The sequence below is a fragment of the Epinephelus fuscoguttatus genome, linkage group LG5 (genome assembly GCF_011397635.1).
Source record: "Epinephelus fuscoguttatus linkage group LG5, E.fuscoguttatus.final_Chr_v1".
Taxonomy (NCBI): domain Eukaryota; kingdom Metazoa; phylum Chordata; class Actinopteri; order Perciformes; family Serranidae; genus Epinephelus; species Epinephelus fuscoguttatus.
The window spans coordinates 11,399,146-11,421,532 of NC_064756.1; the positions used below are offsets into that span (position 1 = coordinate 11,399,146).

The following is a 22,387-nucleotide window of genomic DNA, read 5'->3' on the forward strand; positions in this document are numbered from 1 at the left end:
AGAGCAACAAGGCTTGTAGGCAGTTAAATAAGCAACATGGAGCCAAATCCTGCTGAAAGCGCCTCGTCTCTGTTTCCCTCGTTCTTCTGGAAAGGAGAGAATTTCCATCAAGCTTTTAGCAAAAATATGTTTAGCGTCTGTTGGCGATGGCGCGTATCATTTCAAACTCGGAGGTAATGTCATATCAAGCGCTGAGACTTTGGCATAAACAGTAGAGTTAATGCACTTTTACATCACAAGCTAATATGATTTCAGAGATGGAGGGAGTGGAGGAAAGAAAGACGGCAAGGCAGCTATGGGGTATTAGTCTCACTTATTGTCTGCTTCAGTAGCCAGTATGTCTGTGGTGGTGATGATCCTGGACGACTCTAGCTTCATGGCCAAAGACAGATGTCAGCAGTAGTGGCCTCGTCCCGTACAGCTGCTTTACACCACCACAGGCTTGCGCTTCAGGAGGGCAGCCAGAAGCCAGTGGCAGAGACCTAAGAATAAAACTAGTGTTTCAGCACTGTTGTCTGTGATGATGGGATGGTACTGGTTTGTGCATTGGATCTCTTGCAGTTAACACTGTCCTGTGCTGCAGTAGGCCTGGGTCTAGGTCGGGTCTGGCTTCTTCAGTTTGGCTTGAGCCAGGCCTGCTCATCTATTCCTGGTCCCTGGCATTGGGATGGAAATCTAAACAGCGGGGCGGCTGGCTGAACAAGCGGCCCTCTCAAAACCAGACTGCCACCCCGTCCTCCTCCTCTTGCTCCACTGCAGCCCTCAGCCACCACTTTATCACCCCGTGGTGCTGAATGGGCCCCCTTCATGTTAGTCGGGTTTATGACCCTGCATTCTCAGACCAGGGGTTCAGATACAGATCTCCATCAAAGGCTCTCTCAGATACTACTGTCACCTCTGGTCTGCTGTGGGTAGACTGGTCTGCCTTAAAGAGACGATTATAAGCCCTTGGCAAGTAGCCAAGACTTCCTCCCTTTTTCTCTGCACTGTGTCATGACCCCACTGACATGTACCTGTATGCATGTTGGAATATTCAGGAAGGGTATGACCCTCACCTGAACCTACAGCTCACCTCACTTCCCACAGGAAGTGGCAACTTAGCCACAGGAAATGGACTCTTTTGCTGATTTAAATAAAGCCCACCATACACTCTGCCACAGAGGGGCATAGAGAGGGAGACATGATGCTTTGACACTCATATAAATAAATGACCATTTGACCCTAAAGTGTTTAACATTTAAAAAGCTCAGCTCTGAATAGCCTTTTTGATGTCATCCTATTTTTTTTTTTTTTAAATCACTGACGACTCTCTTTTCCTCACGCCAACACACACCCACTCACTGGATAAACTCTATAGGGCTATTTATAGCTCAATCGCATGATGGAAAGCATATTGTCCATTATTTGTTGGGTCTGGTTGCCTGCTTTGCTTGTATCGTTGCATCATTCTGAGAGGAGGCAGCAGCCCAGGCTTTATGAATGAAGCAAGTCTCCGCCAGAGGCTGGAGATGGCACTGATCCCACTGTGATGTCACTCCAGAGACAAGGAGAAGAGAGGGAGCATTATGAGACCTCCCATTCATTCTTCTGTCTCCCTCTCTCTCCCTGCCGTGCCCACCCCTGGTTCTCTTGTTCTGTGATGGGTTCATATTACAGGCTGGTGACTCACCCCCCCCCCCCCCCCGACTCAGTCACCCCTCACCCACCCGGGATGCTCCCTTGTTATCTTCCCCTGCCCTGCCCTGCCCAGCCCTGCTTGTTCCAGCCCCATAGACTTTGGCCCCACTCGCAAGAATCCCAATTTCACGCCCACGCTCTGGCGCACAGGCGAAGAAGGCTGCTAATTTAGTTCATGTGTGTGTATGTGTGTTCATGTGAGAGTTTAACAGCCTAAGGTGCCGAACAGAACCTCCATCTAAGGTTGGGGGCTTGGTCGTAGGGGCAGGCCAGTGAAGGTGCACAGTCTGTCAGTGAGAATCCCTTGGGGGGAAATCTGGTCGTCGCACTCTGCAGCCTGTCCATTACTCATATCATGGCAAGAGCTGAGTGGCTAATCAATACCTTTTACTGTACATGCAGACTAAACATCAGTCTCACTTCATCAGTAAATCTTAGAATAGATGGACTTATTGTTCCTTCTACATCATTAGCAGAAATTGGTTTCATTTCATACTTTTCACCCCAGACACTCTTTTTACTCTTGTTAGCAAAATGCCATAATGTTGCCTGTGATTTACACCCACTCCCACATTTCGTGAGCTAAGTGGATGGGACTCATTTTGCGGACAGACCCACACCGTCTAATGTGGAAAGTGATGACTTGTGGATGCTCTAACTCTCAATACACACTGACCATTCTGTATCTAATGGGACTCGCAGGCATTGAAATCCTATCAGGACTTCATCATTTACTAGAGATTGGCTAGATCCAAGCTTGCCTCTCTTTCGCTAATGGATGCACACTGTACATTAGCTCTGCCGCAGATAACTTTCATATGGATCACTCACCATGGAGGCTGTGCTATTATCATTGCACTTTTAGGTCTTTTGTTTGCCTTTCAGCCTGGCTGTGCCCTCTGCTTCATGTCTTTGAGATTTCAATTCACAAAAATGCAACACTGCAACGTGCCTAGATATAACAACATCCTATTAGGAAGGTTTTGTTGAAAGTGCAGTTTGTCTTTGTAGATTGTTGCACTGTGGCCAGTCTAAACTTAGAAGATATTTGTTGTGCTTTGAATTTTTGCAACATGGTAAACAAAAACCCACTTCAGACTCATTTTTATAGGAGAAATGAGTAATCAAAATAAAACACAATAGAAATCACACAAATTGCAGTTCACATTTTAATTTGCTCTATAATCATGGTTCACATATTTCTCTCCTTAGAGTGCCTAATGGTAGTTCTCATGCACGATGGTGTTGAATGTCTTTGATGGAGGATTTAGTGCTAAAGTGGATTCAAGTCTGTGTGGGCAAGCGCAGGCTGGGGCCGGGTTGATAAAAGCGATGGAGAGGGAGGGGCGTAAGTGGTTCGAAAGTGCAGACAAACTCCACTCGATCCAGCTTAAATAAACTGCCACATTTTGCCCCTGCCTTCACATCAAAGCGCAGACTGTCTGAGCCCCAGTCCCATCTCAGTTTGCAGCCGTTTGCAACATGTAGGTTTTTGCACTACCAACACTACTTAAAAGAGAAATGAGCTCAGCAGAGGCCTAGTCAACCCTGCTGTCAGGGGCAACTTGTACACAAAGACAGTTCGCTCAGGTCTTACTTTCATTGTGAAACTGCACAGTTTATTTTGATGTGCGAAATGCGTCTGACAATAGTTAAACTGAGGTCTTATGTGAGCCTGTAAAACAATGTTTATTCTCAGCTCTTCTACCTTGCCTCTTCTTCCAACTTGAATAAACAACTTTCTGTTTGTTCACCAGTGTAACAGAGAGCAATATATTATTACAGGCCTAATTGAATCACATGAAGAACCAAAGAGCTCTTGTCTGTCCTCTGTCTTGGGCTGGTTGTGAGGTTTCTTTCTTTAAAGAGAGGGAAAAACAAGAGCCAAAGAGAGAAAAAAGAAACTGGGAGACCTAATTTTACAAACAGCCAGACAGACATTGGTTACATGGGCGAAGGAGGGACAGCTGCTGTGCATTCCAGACGAGGTCGAGACGTCAGCGAGTGGTGAAAACAAGCATGAACTGTATGTTGCCCCAGTGTACTGCTGGCAGATATAACCGCCAAGCCAGTGGAGATGCCAGAACATCTGGGTCCGACGTATGGTGGCGCTGTGAGAGGAGTGACACAACTTTTCCCTCATCATGGTTTTGCCTTCGGGACATGCCTTTTGTGATCTGGTTTTTAATGGTTTTAATTGACGCGCAACGGAGACAGACAAGAGGGATGAGCTAAAGGGAAAGACATGCTGCAAAAATCAAAGCCCGATTGAACTCTTGATTTTATGTGCACCTTAACGCCCCAAGATGTTCAAGTTTTGCCTCACGCACTTTACCCCCCAAATTGATTAGATAAGATAATGCTTTTATGTCATGCTGCAGACTCTAACAGATCATGATATATGTCTGTCTTTGTTGTGCAAATGAGTGTGGGCGCTTTGTAGAATGAATGATAAAGGCATGTCAGTTAATTGGATTCCTATAAGGGCCCTTTTTATGATCTACAAGTCATTTGTTGAGTCTAGGCCAGATTAGTTTTTAGTCTATTCTAGTGTTAGTGGCCCCAGGGTCTCTCCCCTTCTCCTCTTATCATTTCCCCTGCTTTGCCCCCTCGTCCCACACTTCTGCAGCTTGGTCAGTCTAATTAGATCAGTGCAAGTCATCAGGCACTGTTTAAAGCCATCAAAGGGAGCTCTGTTCAGAACTGGGTGCCCACTGGCTGTGAGCAGAGAACAGTAAGTCTAGTGTGTGACTGAGACCCTTGAGACAGCCCACCCCCAACTCTCCTAGCCACCCGCCAGCAGCCGCGGTGACATCATCACCTCATCCCTCGACCCTCGACCTCTCAGAATGTTTGACCTCATGCTCGGTCCGGTGACAGTAGGCCCACTGTGTAAGGGCAGCATGGTAGGAGGGCTAGCAGGGGTCACGGTGTCACTGATGGGCACCAGGCACTGCTCTCCCACCCAGGATGTGTGTGTGGGGCAGCGGTTAGTGTTTGTAGTATTTGCAAATAAACTTGTGTGTTTATTTTAATGCAGAGTGCCAGGCTAGTGGGATTTGCCGTATAGGACCCTGCCTGGAATACCAGAAACTGTAGTCAGTTGTAATAAAAACAAAACAAAACATACAAAAAAGGAGTTGAAAGCCACATGTGTGACATATTCTGAACCGTCTCCACTCAGTGCATGAAACTCTATGGGTGCTACTCCGGTTAGTGAAACCTGCACACGTGTCTCATAATGCAATAGTAGTGCACGTGCAGTGTTACCTCCATTTGTAAGCAGTTCAGATCCAGCAGTGTGACAGCTCCTGTTTAAATAGATTGGATCTGATGCGGAGACAGTGACTGTCTAGACGGGATGTAATTGTTGAGCCGTGTTGTTGATCACGGTCAGATACAACTGTTGATTTTGTTTGTGTGTGTGTGTGTGTGTGTGTGTGTGTGTGTGTGTGTGTATGTGGGGTAGGGGGCATATGTGTGTGTGTCTGCGTGAATATCTAACTGAACCACATTCACAAGTCCGTCTTTCCCGCCCCCTTCTCTGTCTCAATTTAATTTTCCATTCAGTAAGCTTTATCAGCATGAAATACAATACAGGATGCATTGCCGTAGCTCAGGCTGTCAATACCAATTAAAGCAGTATATAATATTAGCGTATTAGTAATTGCAATCCCAAATGAAATAGATATTGATACTTCTCAAAGTAGCATCATAATCAATGGTCTTTGTCATTTGTGATTGGCAGATCCGGAGTGTGGAGATGTGCCCTTGCTAACTCCAGGAAGTAAAGAGATGATGTCCCAGGCTCTGAAGGCCACCTTCAGTGGCTTCACGAAAGAACAGCAGCGGCTGGGTATTCCCAAAGGTAAGACTGTCAGCTGCTTGTATTCTTATTAACCCCTGTTAACATTTTTGTTGGGAAAAGGAAATCTTATCAGGAAAGCATGAGCCCTAGAAACACCTCACAGTCTCACATGTCAGGCATGCACACTCATTAGATCACTTCACATTATAGCCTGCTTTAGATCAGTCAGTCAAGGCATCTCTTAGAAGGACAGAAAACAGGGAGACACCCAGTTATTCCACAAGTGGCCTTACATTACATACATTTCAGTCCAGGCAGACTGTCTGACTGCAGTATCCAGAGAATCTAGACACAGACAGTAAAATAATGAGTTAGCTTCTTAAATGGATGCCGACCAGAGGCTCGTCATGCTGTTTGGAAGCAGCAGGGCTCAACAGTATCTGTCTGTGTAATCGCACTATATCTGCAAACCATGGTTTGGGCTTGTCATTACCACAGCTGTTTACATCCACTGCTGAGTCCCTGTTTGTTTTTGATTGACTTGCTATGGGTAGATATATTTACCACAGAGGCGGTGTGAAAGTTGGTGGCATAACCAGAGATAGGAGTTTTCTCACAGTGAAAACGGAGCATACAACAGAATGTGTGGCAGCTCATAGCGCACGTTTAGTATAAGCACCTCAGTCTGAATACACATCATGTAACTTCAACAGGAGGATTCAACACATTGTATAAATGTGAACAGTGAAACAGTGAATATAACAATTGTGATCCTCTTCAGATCCCAGACAGTGGACAGAAAACCACGTGGCTGAGTGGCTAACATGGACAGTGAACGAGTTCAGTCTGAAGAATGTTGACTTTGACAAATTCTGCATGAATGGAGCCAGTTTGTGTGCGATGGGGAAGGAGCGCTTCCTGGACTTAGCACCTGACTTTGTGGGTGACATCCTTTGGGAACATTTAGAAATGCTTCAGAAAGGTGAGGCCACATTCATGTTGACTGTTTATCATACTTTTTTGCATCATTAGATAGTATTAGAAGCCTACACAGAGAATGTGGGTAGAACTCTCACCACACTGGGTGACATCACTGCTCGCACCTATTTAGAATGCTGTTGGTATTTGCTATAGTAACAGAAGCCAAACAGGAAGACGCAATTTAGCTCATGTCATTAATTTTTGATAATGCTGGATGCAGTTACACGATACGTGAAATCAATGGCGAGGTCACTGACGCTCGTTCTCTATCTATTTTTCATGAAGAGGATGCAAAGCATTACCCCATCAATGGACTGACCTCCAACTTCCAGGAATCCCGTTATACCTCAGACTACTTTGTCAGTAAGTACTCATCACACTCAATCACTCTGTGTAATAGCATGAGATGTGTGCCTGAAATCTGAATGGAAAAAGAGGAGGGGTTTAGTGTTGTGAATAAAAGAGAACAATTGATCTTTTCCAATTCAACATTTGGATTTAGATGTCTCTGTGCGTTGACTGCAAATCATAGGGAATAATCACTGTAGGTTTTTGCTAAAGTTAGGTACATGTCTAATCGATAATCTCGCCTCAAATGTAAAACTCATCTCATGTACTCAGAGCTGTGTTTTGTTATGGACTGTTCACACAAAGCATTTGGGCAGCAGTTCAGCACAAGATGGATAATGACTCCGCTCTCCTAAGATTGATCTTCCTCCTCTGCTTTGCTCCTTGCTTTCCATCTCTGCTTTCTATCCACACTCATTTCCCTTTGTGTCTCCAGGCTACGGTGTTGAGCATGCTCAATGTGTCCCTCCTTCTGAATACTCAGAGCCCGGCTTCATCACAGAGTCTTACCAGACACTTCATCCCATCAGCTCGGAGGAACTGCTGACGCTCAAGTATGAGAGTGAATACCCTTCTGTCATCCTACGGGACACGCCCCTCAACCCGCTGCAAGCAGACTACTTCACTGTCAAGCAGGAGGTGGTATCCCCTGACAACATGTGTGTGGGACGCCTTAGCAGAGGTGAGGGGTCACACACCAGATATGAGAAGTATAGCTGAGGTTTAAGCAGAGCGTTGCAGGGAAGAATGTGATGCATTTCTGTTTTAATCAACAGTCTGTTTGGATTGACTGTTGTGATAAATGTGTCCACATGCGTGTGTGAGTGCATGTAAATGCTTCTTGCGTGGGTGTCAATGTGCGTGTGATTGTGCTGAGGCTACCAGAATCTTGTCATGCCACATCAGCGTGCATGTATTAGAAGAGAAGAAAAGCAGGCCCTCTGGTTGGTTTGTGGTTTAAGCAAACCCGCCTCATACACTCTAGACTGGGTTGGGAAACTCTATTGTTTTTGTCAGTGTGATACACGAACCAAAGCCACAACGTGTTCTCTTCTCGCCGCCCGTCCTTTATGTAAAACAGTTCAAGTGGTGTAATCTTCAAGAAAGTTTTTGTTTTCTTTCTTGTTGCTGTTGGCCTCTTTTCCTCAACTTCTGGGTAAGGAGATAGAGGTGTCATCCTCAGCTAGCGCGCATGGGGGTTTTCTCATGAAACTGTTTGCTTTTCTGAATGCGCAGGCTTGTTTTCTCTCCCAGTGATAGTTTACAGAGGAATTAGCAGCATGGTTTACATTTATAGCCATAAAGCTAGGATTTTCTTCTCACAAATCCGCAGCTGTATAAATGAATAGCATGTGCCATGTACACTATGTAAGCCTCCTTGCCAGTGCTTCAAGCATTTGCCTGCAAGGTATGAGGTCCAATCCTCATGCATCACACATACCAAGCTTTTCGAGCGTTGCGTTGTGCCCTCTCGACATGGGAAAGTATTTTGCTGCACAACTGATGTCCACATGTGGCTTCAATTTCAGCAGTTGAAGATTTCGGCATCAATCGAGGGGCTGCATTATCTGTCATTTGATAATGACTCGCCATTGAAAGGCTCCTCTTATCTTTCCCAAGGCCAAAAATAGCAAGGCAATTTGTGAGATTGTCTTCCATTTAAAATCAAATCCAAATGGTGGTTGTAAAAGGGAAATGAGGTGTGAAATGGAGAGAGATGTGGCGCCGTACAGCACAATATAGCTTAGTGAGAAGGAACATAATTTACTGCTAAGGTGTTGTTTATGTCACTTTTATAAATGTTTCTCCTTTGTCAGATTCTACAAACGTGCAATAACAATTAACATTCTTATGCACTTAAGTATCACATTAAAACAACATTTTTTTAAGGAAAAGCAGAGTGAGAAAGTCAGACATAATACAAATTTAACCTCTCTTGGAGAGTTAATAATGTAATATGCTATAAAATTTACAGTTTGCTCCTTTGTGACAATTTTATTTCTCTCTTTCTCTTGCTGCTACCCTCTCAGGTAAGCTCGGCGGCCAGGACTCCTTCGAGAGCATCGAGAGTTTCGAGAGCTGCGACCGATTGACCCAGTCGTGGAGCAGCCAGTCCTCATTCAGCAGCCTGCAGCGGGTACCTTCGTACGACAGCTTTGACTCAGAAGACTACCCTACTGCCTTGCATAGCCACAAGCCCAAGGGCACTTTCAAAGACTATGTGAGGGAGCGCTCAGACCTCAGCAAGGATAAACCCGTCATCCCAGCGGCTGCACTGGCAGGATACACAGGTAAGATGTCTAAAGGCCAAAGTTTATACATTATAATTTTATACAGAGTCGAAAAGTGCTGGAGCTTTTTATAGACCTCTCTCACAGCAGACATTTTTTAAATGTCAAAGCAGGGAAAGCAAGAGTAACCAGCAACATTAATCAAAGCTCTGTTCCACTGAGGTGTGCCGGTAAGCTGGCAAGCATGCACAATCCCAGGGCTGTGACACAGGTACACATAAAAAGAATCCATCTGTCATTAATTTTAATACTTATAGAATGTAACATTATGTAGAAGTATATTATTCACTCATATATAATCATATTATTATTAACTATACATATGCAAGTGAGCCTAAACATGGTAAGAGGTAAAGTGAAAGCATCATATTGGTGTGTCTGTATGCCATCAGTAGACTTGAAGTCTCATAAGGAATAAGATTCAGTGCCGCTATAACACACTTGTTGATGCTCTGCAAAAGCCCCAGATGTGTGATGTGTGCTTTTAGAACAAAAAAAAAAGAAAAACACCTTTTACCCTGGCAGCCCGAGTCATGCACATTACAGGAAGCAAAATAGATTTTGCTCGTACCTTCTTCTCTTTCTCTCTCTCCTCTCTGTGTGTCTGGCACTCTTTTGTTCTGTCTTCACTTCTCATCTACCTCCTTGTTATCTGCAGCCCGCATCTCAACCTATTTTTTCCAGGTCGTCCTAGCAACGCCGCTGAAACATAGAAATTATGCCTGCTCCTACACATAGCACCGGAGAAAAAAAACCAAAATCTCTTCATCTCATGAGGCATCTTCATACTTGTACACGCTCAAAAAGCCGGCTTACGTATGTTCTCCAAGCTCAATAAGATGTGGAGATATGTGCAGCCTCTTCTAAAGCGAATGCACTATTTTAGCATCTGTCATGGCTGTTGGTCTGAAAAGGGTACATGAAAAGACGGCAACTGTTACTACTTTTAACAGTTTACGCGGATGTGTTCGGATGTCTTCCAAATCTTGTATTGCATAAGAAAATACACAACCTTTGCAGTCATCAGTAGACGGTTTAGATCTTCATGACATGCACTGCTGTTTAAAAATTGGATTGCAGGGACAGCTGAATTGCCTCTCACACCAAAGTGTTTGGGACTTTTTCAGCCATGTTTAAATTATAGTCACAAGGCTGCGAGTTTGCCAGCATTTGAAAAGGGGAAATCCAAGCAAATTTCTCAACATCACTAACAATGCATGCATGAGATCTCAACAGACTGTCCTAAAGTTGGTATGCACAAGTTAAACGGTCATCTATATGGTTATCAGTTCAAAAGCCACTTACAGAACAATGAGTCATTCACTTGTAATGATGTTGGAAGATGTCATAATGCACACTTAGTCGAATAACGAAGAGCCAAAAAGCCCCTCTAGTAGCCATTAGAGGCTGTGTTGCTCCATGTGCCGTGATTGACTCAAGTGAACCAAGAAACTACAAATAAATAGATAAAAATAAATATGATGCATCATCTGATATGACAGCAACTACCTTTATATAATGAGCTTTGACAAAAATCTGTATGATATCAAAATGCGAACCTAAGCATGTCGAAATATCTTCTTTGGAAACCTTTTTAAATGTACACACCAGCATTCGGACTCCATTCAATCTTGTATGTGCATCAGATGTTACGACAGGATAGATCGTGTGTGAAAGCCTGGTTGAGTGTGTGCAGCCTATTGCATAGTGATGTACTCTCGCTAAAGAGAACGTGCTTCCTTTGAGCTTTTTTGCGACGGAAAAGGGGAAAGATGAAAAAAAAAATCAGGTTAAAATACCCCACTTTTCCTGAAAGAGAAAAAATGTCAAGCAGAATGCAGTCCAAGCTGTTATTAGGAGAGTGTAGTCCTTCAAAGATGGAAGCTTTTTTTTTTTTTTTTTTTTTTTTTGAGTGTACGTGTGTGCATCCCCATGCGTGTAGGTGTGGGTGGATGAAGAAATAGAGGAGAGAGACGAGAAAAGACAGAGAGAGAAACCACAACCAAAAAAAAAAAAAAAAAGAAGAAGAAGAAAAAAATTTGTAAGATTCCAAATTGATGTTTATGACAGCTTGCTCTGCTCGGCTTCCTGTCTCAGTCATGGGGTGACAGGTGACACTTGACAGAGGGCCTGATAAGGCTGCAGAGAGATAAGTGAAGCTCCAGTTGTCATCTTAGCGGTTTCCTGTGACAATTTGCCATTTACACCTCTGTCTACAGTAACACCAGGCGGCTATACAACACGATGAACTCTTTACTTTGTTGTCTCTCTCAGACTACCTGTCTCGCAAGTACAAAAATGCAAATGCACAGAGGGATAGCATAACCAGAAATGTTAACAAACAGGAATGCTTCGAAAAGGTTAATTTGCACAATAAAAAAAGTAATGTAAGCTAGCATAAAGATTCTAAAATGACCCCAAAACGTGCATGCGCCTATCAATAATGCTTTCTTCTTGTCCAAATTGTCTTTATTCTCTTTCTTCGAACTTGACAACACATATGAGTTTATGAATAAAGTTAAAGGCGCTGTATGTAAGAATGTGGCCAAAACGGTTACTGCACTCAAATTCAAAATACAGCCGCGAGTCATGTCGCCCCCCCCCCTACAGATTCGAGGTTGCTGGACAGTGGCACGCTGGAGACTGATTTGTTTGCCCATGGGCGGCTGCCGTGGCAGTGCCGCGTCGCCGTGTCCTTGATCTTCGGTTTTCTAGCGGACCATTTGAGCAATTCCGGCTTCTCTGCGGCTAACGCTGCTGCCGGGATACAGCTGAGGAGACTGCTAATGCTATGTACTGGGACACTGCTAATGCTGCTTGCCGTGCTGCTGTAGCTCAGTCGTAACTGTGACTGATGCTGAGACTCTACTGACTGCGTGACTGGTGGATGGCGGTGGGTGGCACAACAGGCCAAAACACAAATTCAAAACATAAATGTGATTTGTGGACCGTAAATTTTTTTTTAAATGCGAATATTCTGGCTGTACTATTGTTGTCGGTGAGATCAGTATGTTATATGAACATTATTCCTTAGTCTCTGTGACATATTAGGAGGATTTTACGACTATTTGCTTTAGATTTCTTACATATAGCTCCTTTTAAATAAATGAATGTGTTATAAGTCAATAGCTGCCACATGCACTTTTAAAGAGATTATACCTTCACAAAAATGACGGAAGAGTAAATCACGGTAAATGCAGGGATACCACTGAATGAGAAAAGCTGATCTACAGGAGAATCTACAGGAGAATGCCTCACTGCATTATAGTCCGTTATGTTTTCAGAGTTTGAATTGTATACCCATACTGTGTTTTCTTTAGAATAAATAAAGACATATCCACCATAAATTGGTGCAGGAAGTCAAGTGTTTGATGCGTAAAACATCCCCTAGACCCCAGACCCTACGTCCTTACACAGACTTTATTTGCATTGCCACTAGATTTACTCAAGTGGTAAAATATTGGTAACAGAATGACATATTAGCTGGTTTCGTTGGGGTTTGAATACCTTTTGAGTCATAATTTTTTAACATTAACATCCATCAGTCCTTACTTGTGGCCTCAATCACCACAGCCTACTTGCTTTAGCTGCACATGCTCCAGACTCATTTAGCAGCCTGTGGGTCAGATACTTAACTCTGCTGTGAATGCAAGCCCCCACCCTTTTGCCACACTATGCTTTTTCAATGAGGCCCATTGTACATGGAGACTTGTAACATATTTTTGGAAACTTTTTTTTTTTTTTTTTTTTGTCAAAGGGTCGCCTACATTCTGGCGTGAGAGCACAGGGGGCTGGTAAACCGGCACTGTATCACCCTTATGTGGGTTCGCTATTACAGTAGCAGACTCTTGGAATGCGAGTCCTAAGCTTTTCTGTCTGAAAGAAACCCAGTGTTGAGCAGCACACTTATTTTCCAAAGTCTTGGTGGCTGTTGTCATGCACCTTCTCCAATCCTTAGCAGGAGTAAAGAGAGCCCACAAGCACCATTTAAAGTCTGCAACCCACACATCTATTTCCCTGAAAGCTTTTGTTTGTGTTGTATAAAGGTACATTTGGTTTTTCTGAGGCACTCGAGAGGTGACTTTAGCGTAGCTTCAGTTTTGCTGAGGCGGTGTGCTGCATAGGCAGGTGTGATTTCAACATGCGAGCCTCAAAAGTGGGTGGGTTGGTGTATGTGCTGAAAAACCACAAGATCAAAGTGTGCTGCAGTGAATCTAGTTCATAGACAAGACCAGCCCTTTTCTTTTGGTTCTGTTTTCCCTCCTTTTTTTTCTACGAGATGTAATAAAGTTGTTGTAAGTTCACTTTGAACAGGTTATTATATTACTCCTTATTCATAAAAAAAAAATGCAGTCCAATACACACATACAGATGTCTTAGCAACCACTCAGTCTACAGTCTGCATTCAGCTCCCAAAGATGTGTTGCTGAGGTCTAAAGGCACCCCCTCTTATTTTAAACTAGTGATTTCATCAGTATGGAACTCATACAGACACAGACTCTAGATTCAAATACTGCACAGGGCAACTGCCAGACAAGGGAATACATGATGAATGGGACTTTTGTATTTCGGAGGACATTTGGTTCCACTGCTGTACTTCAGTCTGACCCAGATTAGAAGGTTTACTTTGTCCCTCCTCAGACACAAGTGAATAATTGGCATGAATATTTAACACTGTCGTACATAGCAGAATTAGACAAAGTAGAGACACAATATATGCCTCCTTTTGATGTGAGATGTTCAGCCTCCTCTTATCCTTCCACTCTTGGGTGTAGCATTAATGTATTCATACAGTACTCTGGACCGTCTTTGCCCCAGCCTCACACTTACTAACTAAATCTACACCAACAGTAGTGTGTCTTCTCAGTGTGTTTCATTTTATTATTATTATCATTATTTTTAATTCACACCCCCTCTCCCTCTCCCTCTCCTCTTTGTTCTGCAGGCAGCGGGCCCATCCAGCTGTGGCAGTTTCTCCTGGAGCTGCTGACCGACAAGTCTTGCCAGTCCTTCATCAGCTGGACAGGCGACGGCTGGGAGTTCAAGCTTTCTGACCCAGATGAGGTGAGAGGTCGTGACTCCGCTGGTCACTGGTGCACATGCTGGGAGGTCCTAAGTAGCTAGCCAGATGAACAAGATGTCTTTTGCCTGTGTGAAAACATTTTCCATGCCTTGTTTGGCTCCATCAATCTTTCTGGAAGGTGCTGCTGGTTTTGCATCATCGGTGTTTCATTTCAAAATGACTCATGAATGCAAAAAAAAAAAAAAAAAGTAGTGCTAATTGTTTAGTTCTGAAAATGTAGATGATTATGACGTGGCTTTAACCTCTTACTAATTCGCTACCTGTTTACGGCACATATTGACATGTTTATTTCCTGCATTGTTAGGTTGCTCGGAGGTGGGGCAAGAGGAAAAACAAGCCCAAGATGAACTATGAGAAGCTGAGCCGTGGCCTACGCTACTACTATGACAAGAATATCATCCACAAGACATCGGGGAAACGCTACGTCTACCGCTTTGTCTGTGACTTAAAAAGCCTGCTGGGGTACACTCCCGAGGAGCTCCATGCAATGTTGGACGTAAAGCCCGATACGGATGAGTGAAAGCGAAGAAGAAACATGAAGTGAAGTCAAAAGTTAAGGAGACACGTGGACTGGGGCTCATAAAGTGGTCTTAACTGTTTTGATAGAGTCGCTAAACCGTTTTCTGGGGGGACCAAAATGTTTTTAATGACTAACTGTGGTCTTTGTCAACTTCAAGCTCCTGTCTCTCAGACCATGTTTTAAAAAGAAGGCACAAGCCAAAAGCCTGTATTCATACCCTGTTGCATTTGAGATGTGTGTGCGCGCATGTGTGTGTGAGCGTGCGCGTGTGTGATTATATACCGGTATTATTTAGCAGCTCGGGGCAGATGGAGCGCTATCGGGTAGAGTTCAGGTTCCCTGCTGCCTAAGTAGCACAGTGGGGAGATGAGAGGACCAAGACAGAAAGTGTGACAGACGCGAGAGAGAAAGAGCAAAATAATTGATTCATTTCATCGCTGGGGTAGAGCAGGCGGAAGGTTCCTGCTAAGAAAAAAAGGGGTTGCCAAAATGTAAAAACCAAACTAAGGAAGGTATAATGACATATTTACATATATGCTCACTGTTTCTCTTTGGCAAAAAGACAGAATTCTCAGCTTGGACCAAAAAAAAATGTCATTTCTGATCTGTTGTTTGAGGAGTGTATGCTTGTGCCAGTATTATATTATTGATGTTGAGAACACCCAATGTAAACCTACCAGGCATATATTGGAAAGAGTATTTTTCTTATGTTGTCAATGAAGGTATTACAGTGGAACCAAACGTTAGATGCCAAGTTTATCTGTTCTGTAGGAGCCTTTAACTGAAATGTGCTGATTTGTTATCAGACAACACTATAGACACTGGCCCTGTGCTTTGTAGGGTTTTGAGGACCTGGTGACATTACTCATACCAAGAGTGTCTGATAGACAGACAACTGAAAGCAGCCGTTGCTTTTGAAACTGACGCTTTCACCTTTACGTTGATGTTTGCCACCTTGTTTGAGACACACATTGTGACTGAAACTTATGCATTTTTGCATATACCACCAGTATTAGAAGACTGTAGACAATCTATGTGGGGGAATTCAGGAGTCCTCGGTGAGAGGAGTTGTTTAATGTGCAGATTAGATGCATAATTTTGTCGGTTCACTGTCCATGTGAGTGTTGCTTTAGTAGTGTTTGAATAGCCTCCTGTCTGTCTATACAATGAATTCATAAGTGAACTAGTTGAGGGAGTGATTTTACAGAATCCTAAGAATGTCAAATTTTCTTTTATTATGCAGTACATTTTGGCCATAACGATGCAGCTGCAGTGTAGTGTGAAGGTACAGTGTAGGAAAAAGGGACAGGCAATAGAAAAACGTTGACGAGGGAGAATCAGAGGTTGCGTGGGATAGATGAAGGTGACTGAGAGGAATCTGCGGAGACTGCAGGTGATGATCACTTGTGAGGTCCGACAGAGAGACGGACAGAAATGATGCAAGTTGGCGCTGCTCAGAGGTTTGCATTACATGGGTTTTGTACTTCATTTTCCACTGCCAGCGTGGTTGGATGCATGAATGCAGCTGAAACCTCATTGCAAATAGAGGCATTTCGGACCAGTGGCAGACATTTGTATTTAATTTTGTAGGTTTGTGAGTTACTTATCTATGATCAAAACAATGCTCAGGTCATGGTGAGTAACTCATGTATCATTCCACCCACACTTGTGCAGTGTGCTCAGAACACATGCATAAAGATTCACTGGTTACATTTGAGCAAACTGGCAGCAGTTTCCATCTAACAGTGGGAACAGTGGCTGTGCACTGGCCTTATGGGAAATGCCAAAGTGGAATATCATCTTAGAATACAATGTTATTGTTTACAGTGGCTGAATGTTACCCATATGGATGAAAATAGCTTTTGAGATGTCTATTTGTACAGATTGTATTTCATAATGCTTTATTGAGACCCAGATTACACAAATAAGCAAGAGACAAAGCAGGAATAATAACCAAAACCCATGTGAGGTCTTTGGCCACGGTGCTTCGGGTATCGTCCACAATGTCGGAAGACAGGGACCAGACTTCTCTCACATTCTTGGAAAGTGTTGACTTTTCTTTTATCTTTTGTTAATATGTTGAAAAGCACACAGCTTTAGAAGAAAGAGAAACGCCTTCACTGATCTGGGTTTCCCCCCTGAGTGCAGAAAAGAAAAGAGATGCTGGATATGTTCATAATGTTCAATCGGTAACAAGCTTGGCCACAATCATCAAGCACTGACTCACCAACCCTTACCCATTATCGTCATCTGACACAAAGTATTCAACAAATTAATTAGTAATAAGCTGCACTGTACTTCTTTCCTGCATGTTGTTGTCCAGGTTTCAGAACACTGTTTTTTTTTTTGTTTTGTTTTGTTTTGTTCAGGTTCTTTTTCTGATGTCAGTGTTTTATGTTACAGAGCTTTACAGTTTTTTGTTTTTTTTTAAATGACTGTAATGACTGTCAGTGCCCTCGGAAAAGTTATTTTTTTATCATTTTATTTCACCCCACAAGATCATACTATCTGTACGGTTGGCTTTATAAGGTTATCGTGCTCAAAGAAAACATTGTTACCTAAAATGTTAGTGTTTTGAAAATTATTTTGTCAGGAAAATATACTGTCGTTAAGTGTCACAGATTACAATCTACTGCAGGTCTTATGTATTAATGAATCTTAGTCGGGCAAGTGTATACACACACCAGTAGTTTGTGGCATATGCATATCTCAGAATGGATTCAGAAGGAAAACCTTTTTTTTATTATTATTGTTTTTGTTTTGGATGTTGTTTTTTTGTATATTTTATAGTGTCTCCGTATTTTTGTTATGAGATCATTTTTATTGTATTTAGTTCACAAACATTTGAATATTTTTCAATAATTTATATTTTATAAAAGACAAGAAATGCAGACAGCTGGTGCTTTCATGGGAATTTAAAGGTAGTGCAGGACAAAATAATGTAGCGATTTGTTTCTGTTTTTGTTTTTTTATTCTTTTTTGTTTTTTTATATAGAAAATAGACCTGTCTGCTAGAGAAAAAAGGCTGATGCTGGCCCATCAATGATTTCTGCTGGAAAGGTTTTATAAACTGTAGCTTCTATTTCTAAAATGTACTTAATGTACTTCAAAATGTTATAAAATATATGTGAACAAAGATTTCATACTTGTGTGTGGTGTTACTGTTTCAAGCCATGAATTCACATTGTCATTATACCATACTATATAACACTGACATTTATAGTGCCATAATAGTATACTATACTCTTATTATACTTCACAATTTTGCTACACTATTTAAGCATTATGAATATTATCACTGTAGTAAATGTTACAGTTTTGTATGGCAACATTTTCTTGTTTTATGATTATTCTGCAGGAAATCTTGTGGTCTATGATGTGATGGTGACTCATCAAGCAGTGGCTCTTTAATATTGTTCATCAAAAGTCATCTACAGCACAAGTAATTCATGGAGCAACTCTGAACAGAACTTTGTCGCTGACTGGTTTTATAAATAGACACATACATAGATACACATGCATTGCTAGACAGTCTAAGTGAACAGTCGCTCTGCTCTGCAATAGTTCCACACTAAAAGTGGCACAACTTAGTCAAACAAATCTGTCTATTGTTCAAACCACCACACTCTGGTCCTTCAAAGGAGGCCTAGTTCCCTTTGAAATACATGCGGACGGTGGAGTGTCCCAGTTTTAACAAGTGTGTCCCATGCGCACTGATGAGGTGACGTCAAAACAGAACCAGCACACTGGGGCCCATTCATGTGCTTGTAACCCCGGGCTCATATAAATTCCACTGTAGATAGAAAACATACAGGGCCATGGCCTGTTGCCCCAAACAGCACAGCTGTTTGGCCCCGCTGCAGCAGTCAAGCAATAAGGCCAAAAGACACGTCCAGTAGGCTGTTTTTCAGTTTTAGAAAGTCTGAATGTAGAAACTAAACACAATGTACAACAAATTTTAAATGTAGATGCAGTTTTAAAAATGTACATTTAGTTTGGGACTGCTTTACATAAATGACAAATGTTTGTAATGTACAAAGCAACGTAGAAATGATCAATGATGCTGATCAAGTAAGACATACTGTAGAAAAAAACATGAAACAGAAAGTACATACATGACTGATTTTACATACTTCACATGTAACCCCAAAGCACTATGATAGGACCGCCCTCTGAAACCGATATTCTCATGTTGGACCTGTTGGTGGTGTTCTTGGCAGAGGGCAGGCTGAGGTTACCCAGGTGGTTCTTCTCCTGTTCCACCTCCCTCGCTCTGACTGGAACTGATGATCCAGACCAGACATGCTCGCTGGGCAGGTTTTTTAAATACCTGCCAGGCCAGTGCACGTTCCAACAGACCTGGAGCAAGACCGAAACCATTATGATACCACTCATACCTGCTTATTCCTCATCCAAATCCAGACACAAAGCTGGCTCGAGCAGACACCCCCACCGCCCCCTATTTTTTCTTCCTATGTGCCTCCTTCAAAGAAAGCCTCCACTGATTTAAAGCAGTGCTTAAAAGTGAAAGACAGTAGAGAGAGACATAAAGAGAAGAGGAAGAGGAAGTCTGTGCAGAAAGCGAGAACATGTCACACCTGGCAGTCGCAAGAAAGATGTTGGATGATTTCTGCCTCTCCCTGACAAAAAGTATCACCTCCTGTCGTCAGCAGCTTACAGCTCTCTTGACACTGGAATGCGGCCCGTTTGTCAGATTTCAAACCTAAATATTTATCTAAAGGGTCTTACCAAGCTACATCTGTCTCCTGCATGTAGTCTTAACATGACTGAGAAAGACGAGGCGGGAAACTAAATGATCCACTGGTGCAGCCATGAATTTTGGAAATACTGGCTGCATTGCAATACAAACTTGAACCTCTAGAATGAATTCATTAGGTGAAATTAATAAGTCATCATAGCTGCCTCCTGGATCCAGCTTATCAGTCTGTTGCATTGAAGGATGTGTGTTTCCTAGTACGGGGTTTTGCGCATACAGATGATGAGCGTCTGTTGGGTCTGACTCATTTTAAGCAGAACCCATTATCACATTAACAGCACATGCAGGGTATATACTATGTACTGCATATGCTTTTTAGCTCTTTCTTTTTCACACTTACTTGTGTAGTGCCACTCTAAACTATAGCAGCTCTCAAAACTATATAGTTCAATATGATTTATCATCACATAAAAAAGATAATGGTTAGCATTTTATAGTATACTGTGTCTAGAGTTATCAATTCAATTTAATTTCATTTGTATAGCCCAACATTACAAATCACAGTTTGCCTCAGAGGGCTTTCCAACATGCGACACCCTCCGTCCTTGGACCCTCACAGCTGCAAAGTCCCCCCGCAGACTACACCATCAGCCTAACTAGGGGCTGGTCCAAGGCAAGCCTGAGCCAGCCCTAACTATAAGCTTTATCAAAGAGGAAAGTCTTGAGCCTTTTTCTTAAACATAGACACCTTGTCTGCCTCCTGGACCAAAACTGGTGGATGTTTCCACAGAAGAAGAGCCTTGTATGCAACTCTGTAACGACTGTACTACTGGGTTTGAGGAAGCCAAAAGAAACAAAGGGTCTACTCCAGTAATCACTTCTTTCGGATGGCAATGGACATCCAGGTCTCACTACGTACTCGTCAAATACCGATGCTTGGTCAGTGGTCCTCAGCGCATACCAGCAGCACATTCTTTAGCTCAGTGACATGCACTGCTGCTTTTTGGACACTTCAAACAGCTGCTGGTGGATTGGCATGGAGGTGGAAATTCTGGACTTTCACATGGGAGATCGCTGTTTGTGTGCATTGTAAAACTAAAAGTCAAGTTATTTTAGTGTGTGCTAGCATGTGTAGCATACTACATTAGTGATGTATGTCATGTGAGATTACACTAGTCACAGATGTACTTATTTTAAGCCTACTATAAATTCATTTTTTAAACTTAACCCCTGCTTTTGTTGCCTACACCTAAAAAGGTAAACCTAAAAACTGAAAAGAGACTGTATGCATTTAACGACTGGAAACTGTACATTTACTGTAAAAACAGAAGTTGTTTTTTTAAAAGACACAATGTGTGTAATGCGCATAAACTGACATGCTGTCCCTATGCATTCAAAACTGTCACCAAAGGAGCACCAAAGCATCATAGTTTGACATGTAGGGCCAGTGACAAGGCATTTGGTATTTGGGAGTGAGAATAGCAAAATGACACATCAAAATGAGTTTGATGTAAGCACAATCTGTGTTTCAGGGAATTTTGAAGTGCAAACTATCCGAGGAGGGAATGAAAACTGATTTATTAATGATGATTGACTGCAGCAGCAGAGCAAACTGCGTCTGTGATTGAAGGGCTGGGAGAAGCACAAGTTATCAGAATTTTTTTTTTGTTGTTAAATTACCCACCCTTTATCAAGCTGACAGCAGTACCTAATGCTATTTAAACGTTTCAAGCTCAGTAGCAGAGCTTTATGTTGCACTCCATTGCTTTCCAGACATGCACACAACGTGTCCTTCGCCTCAAGTCTTAATTAGTAGCATAACATTAAAATGAAATAATAGACAGCACTGTGGCTGTGACAAATTACAGAATCAGTCTTAACAAATGCTAAATACTGAATTGAAACCATGTGGCAGTTAGCAGCACAAAGTTTTGTGGTCCTGACAGTAATTTGTAATAGATTTAGTAAATCTGTCCTGAGCCAGTTACACTAATCATGGCTGGTGAATGGTACCAGAGGAAAGTGCTTTTGTGGTGAAACTGCAGTGTATGTACACCATAAATCTCCAAAGAGAGTTACACAAATCTCCACATAAGAATGTTACAGTACATGTGTATGTCATCAGAATGAATTATAAAGATCAGCACAGCAGAACTGGTATTTTAATGACACTGAATCAAAGCCTGACCCCTCTCTGGTCTCAGAGGAAGTGTCATGTACCATTTTTTTTTTATTTAAGTGACATTTAAAATACAAAAATCTCCAAGGGCACATTATTTCAGACTGTCCATACTGCAAAATCTCTGTCAGCTTTTATTTTCAGTTGTGATGCTTTAAGAGTCTACATAAAGCGAATCCTTTGCTGCGATTAGGATGGAGCACGACTACATTCATCCTTGCTGCCCTAAATGAACATCCTCTTCACAGAGAGAGAATCCCTGTGACGCACAAGAGACCAACTCAGTGGTTCCATTACGCAGAGAAGTTGTGAAATATGACCATTATGTCCCTGAGGGCCCTGATAGGCCAACTTAAGACACAGTTGCCTTGGGATATATTTGCGTCCTATTGTCCTTCATGGTTGGGATGGCTTTGGCCAGTATGGACTCCAGTGGTGTCCAGGGACTAACATAAACAGAGTTAGATCTACCGTGTCCTCTCAAATATGACCCTTCTCATGGTTTTTGGGGGAAGAGAGACAGAGTTTATGATTAATAGAGGTGAACTGTCTTCTGCTGATTTGGTCTATTGGCGTGTCAAACATAGCCAACATCCCGCGGACCAGAACTAGCCCACCAAATGGTCCAATCCGGCCCACTGGATGACTTGCACAACTAATACTGATTGATGTAAAATTCTGCTTCAGAAGCTTTTTCACTCTGACCAGAATATAGTTCCCTGATAAACAGTGACTACTTATTGTAGTTATATTTAAAGATATTGAATATTGTGCAAAATATTG

The 22,387-nt window shown here is 42.5% G+C and overlaps 1 protein-coding gene across 4 annotated transcripts in view; it reads left to right on the forward strand.

Moving 5' to 3' along the window:
• The window catches only part of ets1 (v-ets avian erythroblastosis virus E26 oncogene homolog 1), a 38,735-nt gene extending 20,884 nt beyond the window's left edge, over nucleotides 1–17,851 (forward strand). For 3 of the 4 annotated variants that reach the window (XM_049576136.1, XM_049576137.1, XM_049576139.1), the window contains 7 exons: nucleotides 5,426–5,545; nucleotides 6,267–6,467; nucleotides 6,752–6,829; nucleotides 7,251–7,496; nucleotides 8,845–9,105; nucleotides 14,051–14,169; nucleotides 14,493–17,851. In XM_049576136.1, coding sequence (XP_049432093.1) covers nucleotides 5,426–5,545; nucleotides 6,267–6,467; nucleotides 6,752–6,829; nucleotides 7,251–7,496; nucleotides 8,845–9,105; nucleotides 14,051–14,169; nucleotides 14,493–14,708 — 1,241 coding nt within the window. In that variant the 3' untranslated portion in view covers nucleotides 14,709–17,851. The remainder of the gene's footprint in view (nucleotides 1–5,425; nucleotides 5,546–6,266; nucleotides 6,468–6,751; nucleotides 6,830–7,250; nucleotides 7,497–8,844; nucleotides 9,106–14,050; nucleotides 14,170–14,492) is intronic. The other variant, XM_049576138.1, reaches the window with a different exon arrangement.
• The last annotated feature ends 4,536 nt before the right edge of the window (nucleotides 17,852–22,387 follow it).